Source organism: Hippopotamus amphibius, chromosome 17, assembly GCF_030028045.1.
Source record: "Hippopotamus amphibius kiboko isolate mHipAmp2 chromosome 17, mHipAmp2.hap2, whole genome shotgun sequence".
Taxonomy (NCBI): domain Eukaryota; kingdom Metazoa; phylum Chordata; class Mammalia; order Artiodactyla; family Hippopotamidae; genus Hippopotamus; species Hippopotamus amphibius.
Genome location: NC_080202.1, coordinates 8,240,570 through 8,257,267, shown reverse-complemented (window position 1 = coordinate 8,257,267; position 16,698 = coordinate 8,240,570). Strand labels below are relative to the sequence as shown.

Below are 16,698 nucleotides of genomic sequence, written 5' to 3'. Positions count from 1 at the left end.
TGGGGTGGGTCAAGACAAGCCTCAAGGGTGAAGAAGGAGGCCTAGTGGCCCAAGGGCAGGGGTGCTCACTGCATCCCCGCAGGAGGGGCAGAAGAGGCTGGTGGACTTGGTCTCTGAGACAAACAGGAGCTAGCTTCTTCCCTCCCCTATCCAGGCTTCCCAGGGCCTCCAGGTGTGACAACCTCCCCCATGCAGCACCCCACCCCTCCCAGCAGAAGCCTGGGACTGGCTCTGTCACCAGAGGTGTCATTTCCCAGCTGTCTGGGGGAGGTGAGTGAACAGGGAGTGTGTGTTGGGTGTGGGGACCCAGCAGAGCTAGGATAAGATGCTCTCAGCTCCCTCCCCCTCCCAGGAGCAGCCACTTCCCTGGTCCTTGGGCACTGACACAGAATGTCTGGGTGGCTCAGCCTATGTGAAAAAGAAGAAAAGAGCAGCTTCTCTGATGGTCTCAGATGATGCTGCGGGAGGCTAGCTCTTGCTTTTTGGCCTTGAGGCTACTTTCTAGCCAGAGAACAAAGATGCCAAATTCCAGGCATTGAAATTTTTAAGTTCAAAAGCCTCAGTGTCCATGTCTCAGACAGGTAGGGTTGGAAGGAGGTATAAACAGGCAGAGATCCCCACCCCCACCCTGTCCCAACACCCTAGGCTAGCAGGGGAGAAGCTAGTGGAGGACCAGATAAGATGTTAGACACGGGTTTAGGCGTGATCCTCATTCCCCAACGGCCAAGTCCAGGGGACACGGAAGGGACAGAACCCGGAATACACTGGGGGAGCCAAGGCCATGGGGTGTGGCTTGGAAAGCTGGCACATCTCTATTGCTCGTGGATTCTGAGAGCATATATGATCCATAGAGGCGGGGACCCAGGAGAGTTTATCGCGAAGAGAGGACTCTCATTGAGCAGCCCTCCCCACCCACCCCACCACCTATGCTGTGGTGCTAAGGAGCTCCCCAACTTTACACCAGCGGTGGAGGCAGGAGAAGACGTGGGGTAGGGGAGACCGAGTTCACCCGGAAATGACTAGGAGAATGTTTTCTGCACGCAGGTAGAATGGAGGTCCAAAATAGAGGTAAATTGAACTAAAGAAAAACAAAGTAATATATTTGAAATAACTGAGATTATAGCTTCTACATTTACCTGCTTCTGGGGGTTGGCAGCCACATCTCCAGGCCCCACTCCCAAGGCTCATTCAAAAGATGTAGGAGGGGGCCCAAGTTCACTTCTGACAAGCACTTCCAATGATTCTGATGTAGGCAACATGGAGAAGGCCTTTAATAAAGGTTTAATAAAGGTTTTCTTTTATTGCTTTTTCCTCTTCTAACAACTGACTTCAAAGTTGGGGTGGAAGGGGGCTAGGTCATTGCCCCATTGACTCATGAACTTGCTCCATCCACATGAGTCAAACTTGACCAAACTAGTAATTAATTTCGGAGACCTTGTGTGTCCCTCAACACAGCATGTACCGAAAAGGCCTTCTAATTAGGAGCAGAAGAAGCGTGCCCCTGGGAATGCTACCCGGAATGGGGACCAAGGGGCTCGTCCCACCACCCTCCCAAGCAGCTACTCAACCCCTGCGAACTCTGTCTTTACCCTCCAATTTGGAAGGCTCAGGACTGCCTGGAGGGAAGGGAAACTCCCAGGCACCTACTGCGGGTGAGGAGCTGTACATGGATTGCCTCCCACGTTCAGTGTCATAATTCCACAAATAAGGTGACGGCATTCTCCTCAAAAAATACTAAAACATTATGCAGAACGCTGAGGTTCCCTTGGACACCTCCCCACTTTGTCTTTCGGTTTTACTTTCTGGAAATTTTCATGCATCCTCCTTTTGGGGAAAAGTGGTTTTTGTTGTATTTATCTACTTTTTGCTATTATTCCTTATCCTTCAATAAAGGTGGATGTTGATTACCGCTTTTTTAATTTCCAAAATGCAGTATCTTCTCACATCTCTCTGCATCTGTTTTTAAAATTCAGTATTATATTGTAAACTAAGAAATGGGTAACAATCAAAATTCAAAAGGTACAAAAGAATGTACAGCAAACACTTGTCTTGAGCCACCCAAGACCCCCTACTCTGCACAGCTGCTGTCTCCAGTCTTGTAAATCCTTCAGAATGGTTGGTGCATAGACCAACATAGACATAGATCCTCCTTTTCTCTTTAAAAATACAAATGCTAACAGATTATATGCATTGAGTTTCCCCTTCCATTTTTTGTAACTTTCCAATTATAGACTTTTTTCTTTTTTTCTTCTACTTCCTAGGATCTCTGTTTCTTCCAGATTTCTTTGATAGGCTTTCTTTTTTTAATGTATGGGAGGAATATATGGGAGGAGTCTCTCTCATTTTGGAGGCTTTCCTTAAATGTCTGCTGGTCATTGGCTGTCTGTTAATATTTAATAGGGAGCCATCAAGAAGCCGAGTGGAAGCTGTGGGGGGGGGGGGCACTCATTGACTTTGCTGTAGGACACTGGAAGCCTTTTCACACAGACTCCCAAGTGCTGACGGGTGGCAGGCTTTCTCTGGGGCCGTGCAGTTTTTTGACAGAAGAATATCCGCTGTTCTCCGTCCCAGCCCTGCACGTGTGTGCGTTGGAGGCACGGATCTGGAACAGGGTGGGAGTTTCTATTTCTAGCCTCAAGCCTCACCTCTGCTGCTCCTGGGGTGCCCAAGTCCAAAGCCTCCCCAAAAATGAGCGTGCGGAGGGTCGGTGTGTGACTAGATGTGAGAGGTGAGGAAGACCCAGCGGTCTCGACACCCTGAAACCCGGCACCCTCGGCCACCCCATGTGTTCAGCCAGGTCCTGACCTGGAGTCTGGGGACCTTCTGGCATCATGTCCTGTCTGGTCTGTCACCACCCTTCGGCCACTGTCCAGCCTCTAAAGCCTTGCTGAAGTCTTTTTATCCACTGCTGTCTTCTCTCCTGGTCTCTTAGTCCTTGTAGAGATATTCCTCTCTGACTCCTCTCCTGTTATCCAGTTAAGTTATGCAAGGGAGAGAAGACAAATGCCCATGTCCAATCTTCCACGTTTAACCAGAAGTCTCACCACAGTTTATTTAACTAGCTCCTCAAGGGCAGCTTGGGAATATTTTTTTTTTTTTTGCCACGCCGTGCAGCATGCAGGATCTTAGTTCCCCAACCAGAGATTGAACCCGGACCCCATGCATTGGGAGCGTGGAGTCTTTTTTTTTCTTTTAAAAAAAATTTGAGATATAATTGACATACAATAAATTGCATATATTTAGTGTACAATTAGATTTTTTCTTTTTTTCTATATTTAAAGTGTACAATTTGATTCTTTTTTCATCTATTTTATACATATTAATGTATATATGGCAATCCCAATCTCCCAATTCATCCCGCCCCAACTCTCCCTGCTCTCTCCCCTTGGTATCCATGTTTGTTCTCCACATCTGTGTCTCTATTTCTGCCTTGCAAACAGGTTGATCTGTACCATTTTTCTAGATTCCGCATATATGCGTTACTATACAATATTTGTTTTTCTCTTCTGACTTACTTCACTCTATGTGACAGTCTCTAGGTCCATTCATGTCTCCACAAATGACCCAATTTCGTTCCTTTTTATGGCTGAGTAATATTCCATTGTATGTATGTACCACATCTCTATCCATTCATCTGTCAATGGACATTTAGGTTGCTTCCATGACCTGGCTATTGTAATCACTGGACTGCCCGGGAAGTCCAAGCACCAGCTTTTAAGTTGTTGCCAATTTTGTTGCTATTACAACAGTGCTCTTAGGAATGCTGTTGTAATTACCTCCCATGATCAATCAGCCCTCAGGACAATCCTACGAAGTAGGTATCCTCTTGATTTTACATTTGGGGAAACCTAGGCTCAGAGAAATGCCTTGATGGGGTCTTTTTTTACATTGGTTAGTGGACTTTTTTTTATATATAGAATATCTCTTAAAAATTTTTTTGTACAAAACATAATACATAAAGTGGTATGTTTTTAATCTGTGTAGTTCTCCCTGCTCAGGTACCAAGCACAGAGCAGAAACCAGGCAGGCAAATGAATAATGAATGATGGTGGACCACAGACTCAGTGAGGAGTGTTTCAAGGAGAACCCAGCACAGCAGGCCTGGGAGGCCTCCTGATCCCATACCCTCACTCTGTAACCTTCCATTCATTAGAAATTCACTGGGTTTGACAAGCTCCTCTATCAAACACTTGCTGAATTCAGTCAACTGATCTGGCCTCACAGCCAGGAGTCCTGGGTTCTGGTCCCCGCTCGTCCCGGCTCTCCCCGTCTGCGTGATGTCCTCAAGCGAATGGCTTTCTCTTTGGGCTTCATCTTCCTCATCTGTTAAATGAGGGAAGTTTCACTCTACAATGCCGGGCCCCATGCTGGCACCAGGAGCTACAATAATATACAAGAAAAGAGACCATGAAAACCCACCATAGGGAAATTTCCTGGCTGTCCAGTGATTAGGACTCTGCTCATTCACTGCTGAGGGCGCAGGTTCAATCCCTCAGCCAAAAGAAAAACAAAAACCAAAAAAAACATATCATGTTTGTCAATTATACCTCAATAAAGTTGGAGGGAAAAAAAACCCAAAAAAACAAAAACACCCACCGTGATCTTTGATGGGAGTAATGATCAAGACACTTGCCAAGGGGCTTCCTTGGTGGTCCAGTGGGTAAGACTCTGTGCTCCCAATACAGGGGACTCAGGGTCCAGCCCTGCCAGGGGAACAGCTCTCACATGCGTGCAGCAACTAAGTCCGCATGCCGTAACTAAAGATCCCGCATGCTGCAATGAAGATCCCGCGTGCCATAACTAAGACACGGTGCAGCCAAAAAAAAAGAAAGACATTGCCAACACAGCTCAGACAGGCTTAAACCAGAAAGGAGACTCTGAGGGCTGACAGGACTGGAGCGCAGCTGGAAACAGCAGGATCCAGGCGCTCGCATGACGTCATCAGGGATCTGTTTCTGTTTCCAGCCCGGCTGTCCTCTGCCTTAGCTTCATTTCCAGACAAGGAACAAAAGGAGCTGCAGGCTCACAATCTTTTAAAATGTTAGAGTTTTTCTGTGGGTTTTTTTTTTTTTTTTTTTTTGTTTTTAATGAACGTGGTTCAAAATTCCAAAAGTTCGAAAGAGCACATGGAGAAAGTCTCTCTCCCACCCTTTTTGCCCAGGGCCCAACTTCCACCCCTCAGCCACCAGTCCTCCCAGTAGTTTGCCTCCTTCCAGAGATGCTCTGTGCACATAGCTTTCCACTTTTTTTACACAACTGGAAGAAAACTACACGAACTGTTCTGCAACTTGCTTTTGTCACTTAAGAATCTTGGAGAGTGTTCCTTAACCGTGTATAAAGTTTGCTTTTGTCCTGGCTGCACAGTATTCATGGTAATGTAATGTTACTAAACCCCTCTTAACAGACATTTGTTTCCAGTCTTTTGCCAATACAAGCAAAGCTGCAAGGAGTAATCTACACATTCCCATTCTACCTGTGTGCAAATATGAAGGGCTAATTCCTAGATGTGAAAATCCTAGGTCAAATGGTATGCATGGGTCTTTGTGATTTTGATTTTGATGGAATATTGCCAAATTGCTCTCAGGTGGATATGTCATCAATTTTTAGTCCCACCAACAAACAAGTGAGCCCTGTTTACTTAAACCCAATACCCTCTTCAACTCTCTATGAAACTCTTTGGTCATTGACAACGTAAGTTAAACATGATTTGTATTTGTCTTACTGTGAATGAAGTCAGGCACCTCCATACATCTGAGAGTTCTTTACGTTTCCTTTTCTGTGAAATGTCTGTACAGTTTTTTTGTATATTTTTATTGGTTTCTTGGTATTTTTCTTATAGAGTTGTAGGACATTTTTATGTATCAAAATTAGCCCTTTCTATATGAATTATAAATACTGTCAGACTGTCATTTATCTTTTAACTTCTGCTTATTTTTTTTACCATGCGTACTTTTAACATTTTAAATATGTATTTAAATGTATCAGCCTTTTATGACTTCTACTTTTTGTCCTCATACTTATGTCTTCCCCACTCCAAACTATTTACTTCTATGGTATTCTTACCAAAAATGCATAATCTCAATCTAATCACAAGAAAATATTGGACAAATCCAAACTGAGGGACATTCTGCAAAATAACTCACCAGTACTCTACAGATCATGAAAGGGAAGGAAAAAAAAAGACCGAGGGGCTGTCTCAGATGGGAAAAGCCTAAGGAGATGTGACAACTACATGCCATGTGAAATCCTGGGTTAGATCCTGAATCAGAAAAAATGCATTAAGGGAAAACTGGAAAAATTCAAATAAGCCTTGTAGACTAGTTAATAGTATTGTATCAACACTAATTTCCTGGTTTCCATAACCATGGCTATGCAAGATGTGAACATTTGGATAAGCTGGGTGAAGGGTATACAGGAAATTTATACTGTTTTTGAAACTTTTCTGTGATCTAAAATTATTCAAAATAAAAAGGTTAGAAATGTCAAGGTTTCTTTAAGTGCATTTATGGTTTTATTTTTCACACTGTGATCTTTGACCACTTATATTGGTATAAGGTATTGATCCATATTTTCCCCCCAATGGCTACTCAATTGTTCTAATAAACTTTATTCACTAATCCCTTTCTCCACTGACTTTTAATTTTTTTTTTACTTTTAAATTATAAAAAATACAAAACATAAAACTTACCATCAACCATTTTTAAGTGTACCATTCAGTAGTGCTAAGTACATTCATACTGTTGTGCAACCAACCTCCAGAACTCTTTTCATCTTGCAAAACTGAAACTCTCTACCCATTAAACAACTCCCCATTTTCCTCTTCCTCGGGCCCTTGGCAAGCACCGTTCCATCTCTGTGAATCTGAGCCTACTCCTGGTACCTCATATAAGTAGAACCGAGCAGTATTTCTTTCATGACTGGCTGATGTTGATTAACAAGCCACTAATTTCACAATAAAATGAAAACCTATTTTTGATGCTGACTGGCAAAGCCTCTGGTGTTGACTAAGAGAAAGATAGTTGAAGTGCTAGTAGTAAGTACTTCTGGAGTGTGGGTGAAGGAATTGAGGCACAGAGAGGTTAAGTGATCCGTTGGCGAGCCCATAGCCAAGGAGAGAGGATGCAGGTTAAACCCAGGATTGGCTTCATAGCTCGCCCCTGGTCTCTGCCCCAGGCTGGGGCTCACAGAAGAGAGCCAGGGCATGGAAACCAGCAGCATCTAGGTGGTGTCTGAAGACAAGAGGTGGAAGAAATCACCCAAGGAGTAGTCACCATTTAAGGGGCAAGCGGAGGAGACAACCCAGTAATATGTCCCCAGTGACTGGCCAGCTGTGGTTTCTCAATCAATACTCAGTAGGTGAGTCTAAGAAGGAGCATCCAGAACAGCGGGAGGTAAGCCAGGGAAACTAATTTTCAGAAACGAAGGGAGAACAAATTTCAAATGAGGAGAGTGGTCGACATATTGAAAAGAGGTCAAGGGACTTCCCTGGTGGCGCAGTGGTTAAGAATCCCCCTACAATTGCAGGGGACATGGGTTCTATTCCTGGTCCAGGAAGACCCCACACGCCGAGGAGCAACTAAGCCTGTGCGCCACAACTGAAGCCCGCGCACCTAGAGCCCGTACTCCACAACAAGAGAAGCCACCACACAGAGAAGCCCACAACAAAGAGTAGGCCCCACTCACCACAACTAGAGAAAGCCCACGTGCAACAACAAAGACTCAACACAGCCAAAAAAAAAATGAATAAAAAAAAAGAAAAAGAAAAGAGGTCAAGCTGAAGTCTGAGAGGGAACCTCTGGATTTAGGAACAAGGAAGTCATTGGTGACGATCTTGGGATTGTAGGAGCAAGAAAAGTGCTGGTAAATGTTTAACAACCCACTTTCCCCCCAAAAAAGGATGCATTTATGTAGGTACATAAGTTTACTGTAAATTTTACTGATATAAAGGATGTGTAATAATAAAATATACAGTATTTATTGTAAATTCTACTCTATATCCATGATTTCATAAGTGGAGTTATATCCTAAGTACAAGTGTAGTTCCAACATCAATGTTGGTCGATATTTTTTTTTTTCCTTTTGGTGGGATCATCCTGGAGCAGGGATCGAACCGGTGTCCCCTGCACTGGCAGGCGGATTCTTAACCACTGCGCCACCTAGGAAGCCCCAGTTGATATTTTTATTTACATTTTTGAGTAAGACAAAAAGGAAACACGGAAGATATGCTGAAACATCACAGATTCCTCAACGACTTGAGTGACTTCTTTGCTGAATCTGATAACAGTTTTCAAATCCTGGGAGAATATTTTCTCTATTTTTTGTGCTATTCACAGTGTAACAGTTACATTCATGACACAAAGATTGAATCTGCATTATTAACATATTCTCCGTCACTTTCTTAAATCTAGACAATCAACAAAGCCTGATATGTAGCGTTTGCCGATTTTGTGGTGTAAATACTCCCACTTAGGCCAATTTCAAACAACTAACTCGATGTTACTAAATAAGTTGGAAAGAGATACACAGCAGTACATCATTTTATAGTCTTCCCACTATGTAGATAAGATAAATGCAAACAATCTCAAAAGCATATAATAGTAAATTTAGGAAGTAACCAGGAAGTAGTGAGTTTTGAGTATTTATTACCTCTTAAAAATATGATTTATTTCATCCAAAGTATACATAATTCAATTTTTGATAACAGCTGTTTTTAACAATCAGTTCATAATGTTTCTGAAATACAAACAGCTTTCAGAAATCAGTAAAGCACACCACTGGGTGAGGTGAAAACCAGGATGCAGTGGGATGTCACTTTCCCGTTCAAGCCCACAATGCCCACCTTTCTGGCCTCCCGGACAATCTGCTCCCCTACCTCTTCTGCTCCAGCCACATGTCAGGACCTTACTCAAACTGTTCCCGTAGAAGGAACACTCCTGCCCCTTGGGCAAATTAATCCCTCCTGCACAGCACCTGTCAGTCGCCTTTGCAGCATTTATCACAATTTGCCATTATATTACTCTGAGAGTACCAGAAATTGTTTTTTGTTTGTTTTTTCTGTCTCCATGACCCATAATTCTGTGACAGCCGAGGCCGAGTATGGGTCATATTCACATCTATTCCCTCAGTACCTACTACAGCGTATAGTAAGTGCTTAGTAAGTATTCATTGAGTTAATACTCAAGAGGAAGTGCTGCCAGAGGAGACACAGGACTAGGGAAATGCTATCTGTGTGTGGTCATCTCCTGAGGGGCCTCACCGGAAAGTATCTCCTTGGTTGCCTTTTGCTTATTTAGAATGGCCTGGGCTCCACCATTTTGGACTGAAAAGTACAGAAAAACACCTTCCCAACATACACTGAACCTTCCCTAGGAAATGTGACCCTGAAAATACTCATCCTGTGACAAGGTAGAAGTTTAGACTCTAGTAGATACTACTGACTGAACAAAGGAGCTTTGCCAGGTTTCTGAGCGGACGGTCCAACTACCAAGGAAGTCTCTCCCTTGCCAAATGCCCCTTCGCATGGCGAGGTAGAAAGTTTGACACTAAATCATCCGAAAAACCTAGAAGACACACAAAAACCTCCACTCAACTGCATCCTGTGAAATTTTTAAAAAGTAACACTAACCAGCACTTACTGCTGTGGAGACTGAAAAACGACCTCACATCTAACATTTCACAAACATAAACATTCGTTTAAAAAAACAAAAACCCTTTAACAGCACCTACTGAAAACAAACAACACACCCCCAAAAAACCCCACACATTAACCTACTCATAACAACAACAAAAAAACAACTTACCAAAATAACAGCACAAAAACACAAAACACTAACATGCGATTACAAGATCTAAACCACCCACTATGAATAATACTCAAGTATCTAATTGTAGAAACAACATTAAAAGAAAAGATCGTCAGAAAGAATCAGATAGGAGCAATCAGGGTGTTGCAAGACCTGATTACGCAGAGCCGTTAATCACGAATCATGCGAACTCCAATCATCACGCTCTATTCTGTTCTCCAAAAGGAGAAACAGGTAAGGATTATCCTACCTGACGATACACGATTATATGCGGCAATTCGTACTCTGGGAAAAAGATTCCGCTACTAGCGAGGGTGAGTACATAACGCGTTAGCCCGAGCAACCTGCAGCTATCTAGGTTCTTCCATTTCTGTTTCTACATTTATCTGCAGATGTTTTAAAGCATATTTTTCCACTTGGTATCAAAAAGCATACGCTAACTCCTCCCAGAATGCTCCACTCACTTACGATCTTAATGCCCTACCCATACACATCACTGTATTTACATATCCCCGCCCACCCCCTTCCGCCTGAAACCTACCGTAATAATCAGAATAAAAGCGACACCTAGTCGCTTAGAGGGCAAGGCTGTACCGCTTCTGTAATAGTAGTTTGGCCACCCCAGTTTTCTCCTGAAATTTTTATAAAACTTGTGCGGGTTTTTTTGGCCGCGCTGCGAGGCATACAGAATCTTAGTTCCCTGACCAGGGATCGAACCCAGGGATCATGTCTCCTTCAGTGGAAGCGCAGAGTCCTAACCACTGCACTGCCAGTAACTCCTATAAACCTTGATCCTAAAATATATTTTATTACAAAGGACTGTAAACAAAACGCAGATAATTCCAGACTCGAGACACAATTACCCTAACACTAACACTGACATCCTCCACCAAATGCAGTTTTAGGGGGAGGGCTGAAACCTATGGCTTCCTTCTTCCAGGAACAGTGAGTGGTCCCTCGCTCCTCCAGCCTTCATCCCTACTTCCAGTCACGAAGGTATCAGAAAGGTTTCTTTTTCAGCCCAAAGACGCTGATGAATAATGCTATTTCGGTGATGGCTGGGAGGGCACTGCGGAAGGTAGGCGCTGGGTTCAGGGTCCCTTCCAATAAAAATATCCAAATCCCCAAGCCAGCGATCCCACCCCCAAAGTGTAGGAGTGGAGGACTTCAAAAGAAGTGTTGAGTGGATCTTATATCTTATACATGGGGTAAAGGGCTGGGTAGGGGAAACCTTCAGATTTAAAGTAAACCTTCCTTCCCCATCCTCAAACATTGGGTGCTATCATACCTGCAGAAGACAAAAATGTACCAGTACGTGGTGCACTCCCAACGCTCAAATATGAAGAAGGATAGGGCCACAGATGCACTACAGTGAGCCCCGATGGCTTGCGAAGGCACCAGAGTCAAGGAATGCCTTTGGATCAATAGGTAGTGATGGGCCAGAAAAGGCCGGTGGTGGAGCTGACATCTGCATTCCTGTCCACCTCTTGGGAAGCAGGGCACCTCTTGCTCCCTTTACCACACTGCAAAGGCCAGAGCCAGCGGCCCTGACTTCTGAGTTTTAGGACAGCATGTGAGTAGAGTCCAGAGCTCAGCCTGCACAGCTGGGACCCCAAGCTACCCCCACCCCATAGGTAGCCTGGGCCCTTAAGATGAAGTAGTAGGCTCCCCATCTACAGGAATGCTCACAGTGACATTATACCTCTGCTGGAATCACTCCTCAGCACCCTGGTCCTCCTCGTCCACTATCCCAGTGTCGGGAGCCTTCCCTGATCCACCTTCCTCACTTCCTCTGTCTCTTCTGCGTTCCCACAGTGCTTCCTATTTTTACACATCCCATGGCACAGAGCTTATCACACTGAATTACAGACGTCTGTGTGTCTGCCTCTTGCTCAAGATAGAAAACTGTGTTTTACTCCCATTTTGAGATCTCCGATGCCTGGTGCATAGCAGGAGTTTAACAAATGATCAAACATTGTATTAAATCTTCCACATTGCCTAAGAAGATCTCTCAACTGGAGCGATTCTGTTTGCATGCTAGGGCAAACACCACCGTGCCAGAAAGGCCTAGTTAGGTGGCTGAAGGGCATTATGATGTAAATGGGCGTGCAGGAAAGGTGCACAAGTAGAAAGGATACAGATGAGGCTCTGGGTGCTGTTGAACATGGAAATTCCTGAGAAGAAACCGGCCAACTCCACTGCAAAGAGCACCAGGGTGACCGAGAGCGCCGCCACCATCCTGCAGAAAGGAAAGGGGTTGGCTTAGGCCTTCTGGACTTATTCTAAGACCCCTTCACGCCCACAACTCTTTAATTCTGACCACCCTGCCCCAAGTGCTCACTGAATGTCCTGCTTTTCATACTCCTCAGGGGTGAACTTGAGAGGCAGGCAGGCCTGGATGTTGCTGTCCTGGGGAGACAGAAAGAAAGAGAAGTTGAAATAGGGACTGGCGGCGGGGGGGGGAACGGGAGGACCCCACAGAATAAGACCCCTGGGGGAAAGGGTGGGGCGGGGCTGAGACCACCCCAAGGTGGGAAGGGGGACGAGAGGAGGGGGGCCATGGGTCTTACCCGCGACCAAAATAAGGTGAGGACGACCACCAGATGGGCCAGGAGCGTCAGAAAGCGGGAAGGCACGAGCCCCGAGATCCGGCCCATGGCCCCCAGGGGAAGAGGTACCGCCTGGAGCAGACGCCGTGGTCTCTAGGGCTGCAAGCTCAGGGAGGGACACCCCTCAAGTCTCCCAGGCTACAAGCCAAATATTCGACGTACGCCGCCTTCCCGCTCGCGCTGGCACCGCCCAGTCACCCTGGTAACCGCGGAAGCGGGGACTACGGCGGGATCTCTGAAAATATCGCGAGAGCGGTGAATTCTCGCGCCGCCGCGGGCCTCGGGGGAGTGCGCATCCCGGTCAGTTGTACCTCATCCCCGCAGGGTACCGACGGCGGGCCGCGTCACGGTGCGTAGCCGAGCCGTCGGCATCTGACGGTGCGCGGTGGAGCGGTCACGCATTGCCGAGTCTGCCGCGCAGCACCGGCGAGCGGACACCCGCCCTGCCTAGCCCGGGACACTCCTTCCTCCCGGGATGCCCACACCGGGAGGGGTCCGGCCCCCAGCCCCGCTCCGTGGTCCAGGATGACCCTCCGACACCACTGTCACCGCCACGCCGGCCTTAGGGCATCGCCATGCCTGAGGCTTGGACATGCTCTTTCCTTCCATCCTCCGCATCCGTTTAAGCTTCCACCTACCCTGGGCCGAACCTGGAGAGCTGCGTGTCCCTACGTTGTCCGGCTGTCGTTTAGTCTCCCCGGAGCCCCTAGTTGTCGGCGGACCCCATACCTGAGCCTCCCTTGGTTCTGGTTCCCCCCATCCAACTCCCCAGACAACTTGCTCAGATTGGTGAGGGATTTGCAGAGTGCAGAAAACGGCCCGCTCTCCTGAACTAGGGTGTGGATGAGAGGCACGTTTGGGGAAGGGAGTGGACGAACGGGACCGGAAAAGGGGATGGAGAGGGGAGTGGAGGAATAGAATGACCCCCTGCGTCCCTGGGAGGCAAGGATCAAGGGCAGAGATGCAGACTCTGCAACAATTTCCTTATCTCTTTGAGATGTGGGCACGACTTTTCCCAGCGGCAGTCCAAGCATCTCTCACTATCAAGACCTCCCTGACCTTTGGGCCTCAGAAGGGATCCCTGCAGAACGGAAAGTTCTCGCCCATGTTCATTGCTCCTCACAGTCTTAGTCAAACCTCGCAGGGACCCCCACCCCCTTTTACCAGATCATCTCTCTTCCTACTGTCGAGAATAATAATAAGCAATTAATACACCGGTTTTAATAAAGAAAATCAACCAGAAAAAAATAAAATAATAATAAGAATAGAAAAGAGTTTTATTTGAGCCAAACTGAGAACTAGCCCGGAAGCCTGCTTCCCAAATCACTCTGAGAAACTGCCCCAGCAAAGCATGGCTTCCAGTACAGTTTTATATCTTGTCGGAACAAAGGACATTAAACAAGGCAGGGTTACATTTCTTCAAGGTTTAAAAAAAAGAAAAGAACAGGCCATTTGTACACAGCGAGTCGGCGTGGCCTTGGCACCTGGGAAGGGAGTCTTATCATCAAAGGAGGATCAGCATTGGGGTGCCAGGAAGAGAAGCATCTGATCTTTATTTTTAACATGGACATTCTTTACTTCTGGTCAGTGTGCCCTTTTCTTTAATAATTAAAGCAGAAGTACAATGTATGCTTGATAGGCCACAAACAGGCTATTTTGTTAGCATAAAATTCAAGTTAACGCATGTTTAAGCCAGAATTACTTCCCTAGATCTCAATATGTGAATATTTCTTTTGTCACTACTGTCCATCTCAGTGCTTCTAGGCTGGTCTAAACTAAAAGCCCAAGAGGCATGTTTTATCTCTTCGTTCTTTTGTTCAACAAATATTTATTGACCAGCTACAAGTCCCAGGCACTGTGCTGGGCTCATGTTCTTGAGGAACAAGACAGAAGTCTCTACTTTCCTGGGGTCAGATCACAACAAACACACAAACAGGTAGTATATCTGCATGGTAACAAGTGCTATAAATAAACAATTTTAAGGAAAATATTAGAATGATGTGATTAAGGAAAACTTCTTTGAAAATGCGTCATTTGTTCTTAAACGTTTTGTTTTAGAAAATGTGGTCAAAAATGAGAGGAAATGCTTTTGTCTCTTCCGGGTCCCCAATGTAATAAATGGATTTCCTTTTTCTAAAGCAGTGAGTGAAAAAATTCAGAAGTCAAAGAGATAGTCAAAAGATGTTTCCTGAAGGTCATGAAAGACAAAGAAATGTGACAAGAATGGATAAACAACAAGGTCCTACTATATAGCACAGGGAACTATATTCAATATCCTGTGATAAGCTGTAATGGAAAAGAATATATACGTATGGATATATATGGACATATATATATATCTGAATCGCTTGCTTTACAGCAGAAATTAACGACATTGTAAAACAACTATACTTCAATAAAATAAAATTTTAAAAAAAGACGTGAGAAATTTAACATGAGAAATTTAATGTGTGACCCTAATGGACCCTGAATCAGGGGAAAAAAATTTTATTATAAAGGACATTAGTGGAACAAATGGCAACATTTGAATAAGGTCTCTAGCCTAGATAGTAGTATTCTGTTGGTGTTAATTTCCTGATTTTTTGATAATTCTACTGCCTTTATGGAAGACAATGTCCTTGTTAGAACTTTTCTCTGGGAAAAGAAAGCCCAGGACTTCAGAGCCAAGCTCTCTCAGATAGTTTATCGAGTCTGACTCTTCACAGGTGAAGGAAAAACTGCCCTAGAGTGAAAGTGAGGAAAGCCCAGGACCTGCTTTTGCAAGATTCTCCAAGGTCCTTGGAGCAAACAGAATGAAGAGAAGGAGTCAGCTGTGTGAAGATCTGGGGAAAGAGCATTCCAGGCGAGGCACAGCAAGTGCAAAGTTCTCTAGGTGGGAACAAGCGCAGTGTGTTTGTCGAACAGAAAGGGAGCTAGTGTGTCTGAAGCCCAAAATGGAAGGGAAGAAGAGATCAGGGTGAGGTGGGATGGGCAGACGAGGGACATGGCCTTGCAACCATGGGGAGGGACAGGCTCAGATTTGTATTACATAAATAGATGACTTTGGTTGCAACATGGAGAATGGATTTTAAGATTTTAAGCAGAAGGTTTGTGAAGAAGCCACAGAGTTATCCAGGAAGGACAGGATGAGATTGGGCCAGGGTGGAGTCAAGGAGGTGGAGTGAAGTGGAAGGAATCTAGAGATCCTTAGAAGATAAAGTCTGAACATGGGGCTGTGGGTAGGTGAGAAAAAGGGAGGGGTCAGGGATGACTGTTAGATTTTGGGCTCCAGCAGCTGGAAGTTTGGGGCATTCTGCTCATAATAGCCTTCCTGCCTAGGGGACCTATAGATAGTAAGAACTGGGTAGTCACAGTTCACACTGTGAATTAGTAAACAGCAGGCATTTGTGTCTGTCTTGTCACATTCTGTGACCTTGGTTCAGAGAAGCCCGCTCTACAGTCTCACAAAAGCGAGTTTTGGAGCCACCCTGTGGCCATAGGAGGTATTGCTGGTGACCAGGTGTCCTTCCCCAGGGGGCCCCTCGTCCCAGCCCTGGAACTCGTGTCCCAACATTTGAACTGCTCATAAAACAATTTAGAACAACATTTTTTAAATCACAGAAATATTCAAACATATGTAAAAATAAAGAAAACCCCTTTGAAGCTTTCCATCTTGCTTCAGCAATTACCAACACATGGCTAACCTTGTTTCAGCTATACTCTCCCTCCCAGTCCCACTGGGTTATTTTGAAGCAACTCCCAGACATCACCAAATAGTTCTGTCCAGGAGGAAGAAATTTCCCCACATGTCTCTTGAGTTCTTTTAGCTGATCTAATAAGTAAACTGACACAAGATCAATTAACAGGAGGAAAAAACCAATTTAATTCATACACAGGGAAGTCACATAGAAGTGGGACCGCCGAAGTGACCAAAGCAGACTGTTGATATATCATTTTTAGAGAAAGAAATATTATTTGTGAAGATTTAACAAAAGGGTTTGTGCTTGGGGTAGCAGACTAACGAAGAAGTAACAAAGTTTGTTACACAGCTTTCTTAGCCTTGAACTCCCTCACTCTGGTAATAAAATAAAATTTATATTTGAAGGCAGGACAAGAAAAGCTAAACATAAAATTCTCTCTGTGTGTTTGTTTGGGCCTCCTCCCTCTCTCCCTAATGTGCACTGTGCATCTGCTCTACACATTAACCAGAGCTCTTCAAAGACAGAAGTGACTGCTCAACTGTAAAGATCAATTTCCCCGCTTTCTTCTGATGCTAGTAGTGTAACATCTTTTTTCTTTTTTTTTAA

At 45.0% G+C, this 16,698-nt stretch overlaps 1 protein-coding gene and 1 non-coding gene across 5 annotated transcripts; both read right to left on the bottom strand.

The window, feature by feature from the left end:
- Positions 1 to 4,182: 4,182 nt before the first annotated feature.
- TMEM107 (transmembrane protein 107) lies at positions 4,183 to 12,599 on the bottom strand. 4 transcript variants are annotated; one of them, XR_009050067.1, is made up of 6 exons: positions 12,374 to 12,599; positions 12,145 to 12,212; positions 11,942 to 12,042; positions 11,092 to 11,188; positions 10,054 to 10,872; positions 4,247 to 4,380 (listed from the first exon to the last, which is right to left on the bottom strand). XR_009050067.1 is itself a non-coding variant. In XM_057716809.1 (5 exons), the coding sequence occupies exons 1-5, from the start codon at positions 12,458 to 12,460 to the stop codon at positions 4,320 to 4,322; spliced, it is 414 nt and encodes a 137-aa protein (XP_057572792.1). In that variant the 5' UTR covers positions 12,461 to 12,599; the 3' UTR covers positions 4,183 to 4,319. The 4 variants fall into 4 exon arrangements, 3 of the variants coding, with proteins under 3 accessions (XP_057572792.1, XP_057572793.1, XP_057572791.1); XM_057716809.1 differs by lacking the exon at positions 10,054 to 10,872 and having other exon boundaries at positions 4,183 to 4,380; XM_057716810.1 differs by lacking the exon at positions 10,054 to 10,872 and having other exon boundaries at positions 4,207 to 4,323.
- Positions 9,925 to 10,060, bottom strand: LOC130841081 (U8 small nucleolar RNA). Its single transcript, XR_009050124.1, has one exon. It is a non-coding gene; the product is annotated as a U8 small nucleolar RNA (small nucleolar RNA).
- Positions 12,600 to 16,698: the final 4,099 nt, after the last annotated feature.

Bases quoted from the DNA above. Each gene is read 5' to 3' on its own strand.
- TMEM107 (XM_057716808.1), bottom strand. From the start codon at position 12,460: ATGGGCCGGATCTCGGGGCTCGTGCCTTCCCGCTTTCTGACGCTCCTG. The intron at 12,213-12,373 runs GTAAGACCCATG...CTGTCTCCCCAG, and splicing joins TCACCTTATTTTGGTCGCGG to GACAGCAACATCCAGGCCTG. The intron at 12,043-12,144 runs GTGAGCACTTGG...TCCTTTCTGCAG, and splicing joins TATGAAAAGCAGGACATTCA to GATGGTGGCGGCGCTCTCGG.